General features: G+C 37.2%; 1 protein-coding gene across 1 annotated transcript; it reads right to left on the bottom strand.

Annotated features, from left to right (window-relative positions):
- Positions 1-1,160: 1,160 nt before the first annotated feature.
- On the bottom strand, positions 1,161-10,096 carry MOCS2 (molybdenum cofactor synthesis 2). The gene is made up of 6 exons (XM_049768139.1): positions 9,983-10,096; positions 8,216-8,363; positions 5,383-5,510; positions 4,529-4,679; positions 2,988-3,111; positions 1,161-1,343 (listed from the first exon to the last, which is right to left on the bottom strand). The coding sequence occupies exons 2-6, from the start codon at positions 8,314-8,316 to the stop codon at positions 1,275-1,277; spliced, it is 573 nt and encodes a 190-aa protein (XP_049624096.1). The 5' UTR covers positions 8,317-8,363; positions 9,983-10,096; the 3' UTR covers positions 1,161-1,274.
- Between the last annotated feature and the right edge of the window lie 278 nt (positions 10,097-10,374).

The following is a 10,374-nucleotide window of genomic DNA, read 5'->3' on the forward strand; positions in this document are numbered from 1 at the left end:
TACAGAAAGCCTAGTGAATAAAGACGTTTTTTATTTAAAAACATAGTTAGAGGGCCAGAGCAATAACACAACAGGTAAGGCATCTGTCCTACATGCGACCAACCCGGGTTAGGATTCAATCTCCAGCATCCTAAATGGTTCCTGGAGCTAGCGAGTGATTTCTGAGCACCACCGGGTATGGCCTTCAAAAAAACAAAACAACAACAACAACAAAAAAACATAATTGGTACATGATACAGAACAGGAAATTCAACATTTGTTAATAATTGAGTTTCTAAGGTTTAAAAAAACTAGGCTTCAGTAGATATAATATTACTAAGGAAATTCAAGTATATGAAAGCAGACTTTGATTTCAATAAGCTTTTAATGCAATTTTTTATGACATCAATTGTCCAAAATGGTGTTGATGCTAATGTTGTTGTTGGTTTGTTATTAAATTAAGAAAACTATGAAACTTACTATTGAGATCTATTGGCATTAACATATATTAACCAAAAAAAAAAGAAAACCGAATCATTGCTTAGTATACTATGTTGCAGAAAAGCAAGTTATTAATGATTTCACTGAGACTATTTTGCATGAGCAAATGAACACTATCTGAAAACATTAACCATGTAATTTTCCCTTTTAATTGATGTGTATCAAATTTTAAACATAAGGCACTCCTGTTGCTGGTGAACTTGACAGCTTCTACAATTTTATGTTGATTTTCATAGTGATGCTACACTAATAGCAAAATATAATAATAAAATATTTAAAATATCCTATTTTGGGTATCACTGAATTATTAAAAAAGGAAAAATGCTACTTTAATATTTTTAACTTTTTATTTAATTTTTAAATACACAAATTCCAAAAATATATAATATCAATAAGATGATTTTTTTATAACTTCTATACTGCACCTCTAAAAAGTGTCATCAGTGGGCAAGCAGCTGAGGGGAAATAGGTTCTCACAGAGAGAGTTAAAGGCAGCAGGAGGGAGCCACACTTCAATGTCTGGAGCTCCTGTGAGAACTTGTTCCTCTACATGTGAGCACAGGCATCTCTGCTCACAATAATCCTTCCATTTCTTCCCCCCTTTCCTCGAGTTCCTTCATAAACCCTTATTGCAATCCCAATTACTTTGTTTTTCATTCTCTTTTGTTCGCTTTTTATATAAGATACAGTGCTTCAATAAAAGATCTTAACTTTTGGAGAAGAAAAATTATAACATGATTAAAGATAAAATGTTCGCCAAATGTAAATTTCTGTACTCTAAAAGTTTATGTACTTTAATCATTGGTTGCCCAAAAGCATTCTTTGTTTCTTTTCCAAGATGAAGATGATTCGTCATACATTTCCTAAAAGGCAAGCAAATCAGAAATACAAGTTATAAAGATTGTGCACTTTAATAAATATACCTGTATTCCAATAAGTCAGACCTCTAAATATCATAATCATTTAAATATGCTCCTCTTTTAACGATTCTCCAATAAACATTTCTATAAGGCATTGAAAGCAGAAAAACAAAAACACATGTTTTCAACACTTTAGAACTCATAATACAGGGGCCAGAGCAATAGTACAACAGTAGGGCCTTACACACAGCTGACCCGGGATGGACCTGGGTTCAATCTCTGGCATTCTATATGGTCCCCTGAGCCACTGAGTGTGGCCTAAAAACAAAACAAAAACAAACAAGAGAACTCATAATACAGATAGAACAATGAGAAACAACAACCTTCACAAGATTTCACCACAAAGTATTAGTCAGCTCTCCAAAGTCACCCCTGACTTCTGCCCTTGAAGGTATGGTATATATTTTTTTCAAGAACACCTACAACATTTTAGCATTCTTAAATTTGCTTTCCCAAGGGCAGAAAGGTTACCATTTCCATAAAATTAAATGACCACATACAGGAATTATTAAGTAGTTCAGAGGACTGACCTGATGACAATTGCCCCAGAAGCTAGTGGCCTACATGGAGAACCACCTTCTGCCTAAATCATAGGTGAGCTCAAACACAGGCTGGACTAAAACCAGGTTAGAATGAGGAAAATTTTAGAAGAGAAGGTAATAAGAACATAAGACATACTTTCCCACTCTCTAGATTCTATTTCTGGGGGACAAAGATCCAAGTTCTGCTGTCCTCTGAAACCTCACAAGTTCTGCCTTCAACAGATAAATACAAGACTTAGAGTCCTAAAGGCATAAAAACAAGAACACACCTAACTACTGCCCTGGGCCCTTGTTTTGAGAATCTATATTTTTCCCCATTTTATTGGCAGGTTGGTCTTTCTTCCTAGCTGTGAAGAAAGCTCTGCAATCAGAGCCTTACTATACCTGCCTGTTCAGGGTCCTGACAAAATCCTGGCAGCCTTGTTCCCAGCATAGCAACCATACATGTTAGTTCCAAAAAGACACATTCAGTCACATATCCTATCCTCAGATCCCCAAGTACTCTGAGACAATTTCTTCTTGACGATTTGATGCACTGGCAGAAAACAACTCAGAATTTCCTACTTGTATTTTTAGATCCACTTGCTACATCATTGCTGTGAGGAAGCAAAAACCCACTCTATCTTTTCCTAAAAAATGTCATCCTAGAGGAAGGCTCTTTGATCTTGAAGAATCTATTTCAGCAACTGCCTTCACAGTCATGTACTAACTTGCTAAAGGCAAGATCCTTGATCTCAAGGGAGTTCTAACCCAAGATGTATTAATCACAGGCATGAGCTAATCAAGGAATTTTCATTATTACCCCTTGTTAATGTCTAATCTGAACTATGCAATCTTTGGGACCTTGATTTTATATGCACAACAATCCTGAGATAAAGGCTATTACAAAATATCCTATTTTGAAAGACACAAAACAGGATGCTACAAAAATTCAGGGAAAATACATGCACGGAAATTCCGTTGTGTAATCTTATTTCCCAGCCTTTATAAATCCTGAGAAAAGTCATGTCCAAATTGCAAGAATTAGATGATTTTCTTAACTTACCTTCTTCCATATGGGCACCTTGGCCTTTAAAGTATCAATAGCATAACTCACAGCTTCAAGAGAAGCAGCCCTGTGGGCTGAGGAGACAGCAATGACTATGCTTGCTTCTGACACTGGGACTAAGCTTTAACAGAATAAAGAAACAAATTTACCATCTCCTCTGGATTTATATGCACAATAATTTAATGCACACATGACAAACATCCCATTGATGCAGTCCTAGAATGGAACATTCAGTTCCATTCTACTGTACTTAAAAATCAACTTTATTTAAGACACAGTAATTTATTCTAGTTGTATATAGTCGAAGGGATAGTGACATGGTGACTAAAATGTTATCATCTATCTATAAAGCCCACTTAAGAGAAATGGGACCTCAGGCTTGAGCAATGGTATATAGGGTAGGGTGTTTGCCTTGCACATACATGGCTGACCTGGGTCTGATCCTCAGCATTTCAGAAATGATCCCTGAGTGCAGAACCAGGAGTAACCCATGGCAACTGCCAGATGTGGCTCAGAAAAAGAAAAAAAGAAGACACTGAACCTCAAGAATAGGACCCTTTTCCAACACGATAATGGTAGTTGGAAATGATCACTCTGGACAAGAATTGAGTTCTTAAAAGAGATAAAGTGATAGCCATTATATTCCTCAATATGTAAACACAGTATCTAAAAGCGCGGGGGGGGGGGGGGAGGAAATGAGAGAGTGAGAGAGAAAGTGAGAGAGAAAAGAAAATTGTCCCATAAGCAGCCGGGGGGGGGGGGAGGGGGAGGGGAAACAACCTTGTATCCACAGTATTTAAATAAAGTAGTTAATTTTGAAAAAAAGAATAGGGCCTTCACCAATTCAACAAACACCTGAGTCAAAGAAAAGGTGCCTTAATGAGGGCAATGCTGAGAGATACAAAGTTAATGCAAGATGAGTATAGCACAGATCAAATATGAAATAGCAGTTAATATGAAAGGACTACTAGCATTGATCACTGTTATTAATGTTATTAAGAAAATTAATTATTAAAAACAAAATAATAAACAATCAATTATGATAATCTCAATAGCTAGGTTCTTTATTTTTGTTTTGTTTTTTTGGGCCACACCAGGTGACACTCAGTGGTTACTCCTGGCTATTTGCTCAGAAATCACTCCTGGCTTGGGGACCATATGGGACGCTGGGGGATTGAACCTCAGTCTGTCCTAGGCTAGTGCGTGCAAGGCAGACGCCTTACAGCTAGCTTGGAATAGCTAGGTTCTTTTAAAAGTGAGAATTCCACTCTTTAGTTGGAGACAAAAAAAAAATCACACCCATTAGCTGATTTTGAGATGAACAGTCCAAATGACAGAGACAAGCTTAAAAGGCCTCGAGGATGTTAGCAATGTTAGGACAAGCTACTGGGTTCAGGGCCTAGTCCCGTTCAGGGATGGGTCTTCATGATCCCCAATAATACACTATCCTCTCATGGTCTTACAAAATTCCACAATAAGAATGAATATAAATACAATGAACATTAAACTTCCTTCTACAATGATAAAGGAACACATACCCAAGTCTGTGGAACACAGCTATGTGTTTAATTGGCCACTTCTGCCTAATATCGGCACAAATTTTTCTGACTTCATTTTCTGCCATGGGTAGATATGCTTCATATTCTAAGCTAATGACTTTTTTTCCTTCAAAGTTATTTCTTGTAGTCCCTAGGGGGAAAAAAAGAGACAAATTATTAGACTTATAAAAATGAGTTTTGGGGGTTGGAGCAGTGATGCAGTAATAAGGCATTTGCCTTACATGCAGCTGACCCAGGATGGACCGAGGTTCAATCCCCTGGTGTCCCAGATAGTCCCTCATGCCAGGAGCCATTTCTGAGCACATAGCCAGTAGTAACCCCTGAGTGTCACCAGGTATGGCCCAAAAACCAAAACAAACAAACAAAAAGTTTTGAATAAACAAGTAAAACACTAAGAAAAGAAAAACTTGATTAGAAAAACAAAACATAATCACCACAAAATTAAGAAAATAAAATGACACTGATATGTCAAAAATTTCACTGTTTACTGAAAACACTCATGACAAGCCAGCAGGATAAATTCTTTTTAAAAAGTTATCTTACATATAATACATACAGAGTATTTAATAGGTGAGAAAAAATTGATTACCAGGATTATTAAAACTATTAGAATACTAATTCCCATTGCTTTTAGAAAATATAGAATTCTCTCAGCTAATGAATACTTTTATCCTTCAACTGAAGATTACTAAAACAAAAATGCACAATTCAATGGGTAATCTTGGTTTAATACTCCAGTCTTCAAATCCTCTATTTAATATGGAACATGGGACAGACTTGTTCATTTCTATTGTTTTGTGCAGTTAGTAGATACTGTGAAAATTACAACTCACCTACAAAGAGGGAGACTGCACCACAGAGTGGAGAAATCACCAACTGTGAGACTTCATCTACTGAAAGTTTCTCAGCAGTGAATTTTATTATATCTTTAGATTTCTCTTCTTCTTCATTCATATCTTTCCTAAAATTAAGATATCAATTTAACATAGGAACCAGAGGCAAAACATTCAACTACTAGGCTGTGTCTCAACTTACAGTTTTTCCACATTATATGCATTAGAAGGCATGATGTTACTTGAATCATTGTAGGCCGATGTAAAATGATAGCAAAACTTCATGTAGTGCTAAACATCCCTAATAAATCTAATAAATTAAGCATACATAATAAGAAATTTGCCACTAACATAATCACTTTAGAATACATTTTACCTTATATGCTAAAATTTATTTTGAATTCTCAAATTCTTCTTTTTTCTCCCATTACAGTATAGCTGAGACATCCCCACCCTAATCCACAAGCTCAGCAGTCTACTACTAGCCACTTACAAAAAAGGGAAAATGGATAGCAGGTAATGCTGGCAACTGTGTAGGGAGGGGATTCATCTCAGCATAAGTTCCACCTCCAGAGGAAATTGAAGGGAATAGCTGCAATGCCCATTGGCCAAGGGCTGTGACTTTGCCCTGCCTTCTGTATTTTATCCATCGAACATTCACTACAAACTCATTCAAGAAGGGTCTGACACTGCCCAACTCACTAGAACAGGGAAAAAAAAAGACAGAGTCCTATCTCAGTGCACTCACACTGGCATGGAGGAAATGAACCAATAAATAGAAATTACAAAGAGAGAAATTTAGAGAAATAACAGGTTTTGAGACAGAGCTTGAGCATAGGGGATGGAGCTTTCCCTTGACCTGGAAGGCTGCCCCTTAAGAAACAATATACAAAAAAAAAAAAAAAAAAAAAAGAAAAGAAACAATATAGAGGAAACTTGAGTAGTAAAAAGACCTCTTTGGCAGGCCAGAGAGATAATACAGAGGGGAGAGCGCTAGCTTTGCAGTGGCCAACCCGAGTTGGATTCTTGGAACCCCACTTGGTTTCCTGAGTCTCAACAGGAGTGATCTTTGGTTTTAGGGCTACACCCAATAGTACTCAATGATTACTACTGACCCTGAATGCAGGGATCACTCCTGATGAGTTTTAGTGTTCAAAGGTGTATCGGGCATGTGAACACCCTCACCCCAAGTTAGTGCCACAGAGAATACAGAAGAAATAATGCAAAGCAAATATTCCTATCATTAAAGGGGTGTGTGATGATGATTAGAGCTGCTCTTTGGAAAGATTAGGAAAATTAATTAGTAGCAATGTGTATTATTTGAACATGTTTGACAGGATATGGAACAAGTAATTTTAGGTTCATTATGCTCTCATGGATTCAAACTGTGGGAACTCAGTAGAGTTTGGAATTCATAGACCATGTCTGGGGTATCTTTTCCTCACTGCATTAAAAAAGAAACTGGCATGAAATGTACCAAGGCTGAAACAGCCAGGAATCAAGTAACATGTGGAGAACTCATTTTTTTTTTCCTTTTGGTAACTGAAAGAAAACAGGGTAAAAAATTGCATATGGAGCACTACTTGACTGAAATCACCTTAGTGAGCCCTCCCTAATTCCTGAGCTTCTTTCTCACATCATTGAGCAGATATAAGACGCCACAGATTTACAATTATATTCAGAGTTGTTGTCTGCAAGATCTGTCCTGCCTGCCTATTCTCTGTCCCTATTCTCCCTTGCCCTCTCTACAGGTGTTCCCATAGGTTCTGGAGCAATCTACGCTCTTTCTTGTCCCAGAGCCTTTCCATTTGTTTTTCCCTGTCTTTGCAGGTTGCCTGAGCTACATTTCTCTAGGATGTCTTGTTTGTTTTTTTTTTTTTTGGGGGGGGGGCAGGGCTCCACACCTGGAGCTCAGAGCTTACTCCTGGCTCTGAGTTCAAGGCAAGTGCCTTTCCTATTGTACCATCTCTCTGGTCTTGTACAATCTTTTTTTTTTTGGTTTTTGGATTTTGGGCCACACCTGGCAGCACTCAGGAGATACTCCTGGCTCTGCACTCAGAAATTGCTCCTGGCAGGCTCAAGGGACCATATGGGATGCCAGGATTCAAACCGCCATCTGTCCTGGATCAGCTGTGCATAAGGCAAACACCCTACCGCTGGCTCTGCTATCTCTCTGGCCCCAGGTCCTGTAAAATCTTTTTTTTTGTTTGTTTTGGTTTTTGGTTTTTGGGCCACACCCATCTGACACTCAGGGGTTACTCCTGGCTATGCGCTCAGAAATCGCCCCTGGCTTGAGGGGACCATATGGGACGCCGGGGGATCGAACCACGGTCCATCCTAAGCTAGCGCTTGCAAGGCAGACACCTCACCTCTAGCGCCACCTTCCCGGCCCCAGATCCTGTAAAATCTTAATAAGCCATGTCAAGTGAATAGAATGAACACCTCAAACTGACATAGAATTCAATTCTACCTGCAACAGAATAATTGATATGTGAGTATATACGTATATGTATGTGTGTACTTATAAATAATTCTATTTGCATCAATAAAGTTATCCTTGCAAGTTAATATACAAAGACCAAACCAAGTATATTGTCCTGATGATCTGTCTCTTGATTGGCTCAAGAAAAATATATTATGAGCCAGAGTGATAGCTCAAAGAGCTCAAGTCCAAGCATATGCTTGGAAGTGGGAGGCCCAGGTTTGAAGCTCATTACATACTAGCCCCCTAAGCAGTCAGAAGTGACCACCAAGTACAGAGCAGAGAATCAGCCCCAAGAACCATCAGGTACTCCTATCCCCCTCCAAACAAAGGAAAGTACTTTTCACATACCCAAGTGGCTCCAAATCAACATTACCCTCCACTGATTGGGGGGATAACAGCAATTTCATCTCCTGACTGAAGCCGGAGGAGTTGGTCTCCAAGTTCGACATATTCTTGACGAACAGCAAATATCACCTGATTTTTCACATCAGCCAATCTGAAGAAGAAAATCTATATAATTACCACCACCAATGCTCTGTTTGAACTCACATCTCGTCTTTAACCAAAAACATTACCAAAATAAAATTTTTTTGTTTTGATTTTGGGCCACAACGATGACACTTAAGAGGTTACTCCTGGCTATATACTCAGAAATTGCTCTTGGCTTGGAGGACCATATGGGATGTTGGGGAACAAACCACGGTCTGTCCTAAGCTAGCGAAGGCTAGGCACCTTACCCCTTACACAATGGCTCCGGCCCCCTAAATATAATTTTTGAAACATTGTCTGGAAGTTACTAATCTGACTCTCTGTACAGAAAGAACTTAACTATGGAAAAATGTACTATAAAAAATAAACAAACCAACAAAAACTGCTGGGATGTGTATGTTTTTGGAAATTTAACCCATAAACCTGTCAATCCAAATAATGACAGGAGACACAATCAGAGCAGGTCAAAAGAAAAAATATTTTGTCCAAGTGAGGCGATACCCACCCCAGGAACCTGGAAGTATGCAAACACACTAAGCACAGCAAGGAAGATTCCCACAAGATCAGAGATCTTCTAGCTGGTAAAATGCTTAAAGGTAAATTAGGACAGATGCCACAGAACATCACTTTATTAGGATCAAACATATGTGCCATTAAGCATCACTTTATTAGGATCATATATATAATATATATATATATATATATATATATATATATATATATATATATTCTCAAATGTTGCTTGTCAGGACACACTTTCAGAGCAACTTAAAAGATGTCAATTTAAAGAATAGATTCTCTTTGAAACTGCAAGATGTAGTAATGTTTACAAAGCACAGGATTTCTCAGTACATCATCTATGTGGACCTAAGTGACACTATTTTTGTAACACCTTGAGATAACCCATTTTTAATCATTTGTTCCAAAGAGAACTTGAGGTAAGAACAACAGTAAATTTATACAGTTAGAGAACCAGAAAGTCAAAATGTTACCAGAAAACTCAACAAGAAGCTAGGGTTTATTTATCTTTTACTTTTAAAAATTTTTACTTGAAATTTTAAAAAATTTTAAAAAATTTTACTTGAAAATTTTTATTTTGAACTTCTATGGTGTAAGGATTGTGACCCCCACATGACATCAATTAGGCGATTCATGAAGAATTGGTTAGAAAATAAAGGATTTATTATCAGATGATTGATTTATATACCCAGGGCCACTAAAAAGTTCCCAGCAAAAAGGATGGGGGAAGATTGAAAAGCCCTATTTAAGAAATGTCCTGGATACAGAAGACTAAAGCACATACTTTTAAAATTAATTTGTAATCATGTAAAATTATAAAAATGGAAACATTGCATTTTGAACATTTTATATACTGTAGAAACAAGTATATAATAACCCATTTGAGAGTATCCCAGTTCACTGCATTGAGTAAAAGATCTTTAACCAGCTTTAAGTGTATATTTGTAAATAAAAGCGTACATTTTCAAAAGCATTTCCAGAAAAATATACCTAATGACTCTTTTTGACATCTAGATTTTGACATAATCAACAATAACTGTCATTTATGTAACTGATTCATTTACATAGTTTTAGATATTAAAGTGTACTAAATGCAGTTTTAATCACCCAGGATGTAGAGTTTCTATCTCATTCCACAGCTGCAATGCCTTTATTTCTTGTGGCACAGAAATGGTTTCAGAACGAGTCCCTGCTATTTCGGCGCTTTTTGCAAAATACAACACTTCAACCTAAAAGGAGAAGGGAAAGTACATTTCAGCAATAAGAACTGTCATTTTCTAACCATCTACATAGAATTTTCTAGTCTTCAGATTCATTATCAAAACGTACTCTCAAATACAAGTTAGAAAAACTTTATGATCCACTTGTCTATTGTTGGATCATGAAGATGTGGTACATATACACAATGGAATACTACATAGCTGTAAGGAATGATGCAATCAAGAAATTTGCAGCAATAATAATGGCACTAGAAGATATTATATTAAATGAAGCAAGCC

The sequence above is a fragment of the Suncus etruscus genome, chromosome 2 (assembly GCF_024139225.1).
Source record: "Suncus etruscus isolate mSunEtr1 chromosome 2, mSunEtr1.pri.cur, whole genome shotgun sequence".
Taxonomy (NCBI): Eukaryota; Metazoa; Chordata; class Mammalia; order Eulipotyphla; family Soricidae; genus Suncus; species Suncus etruscus.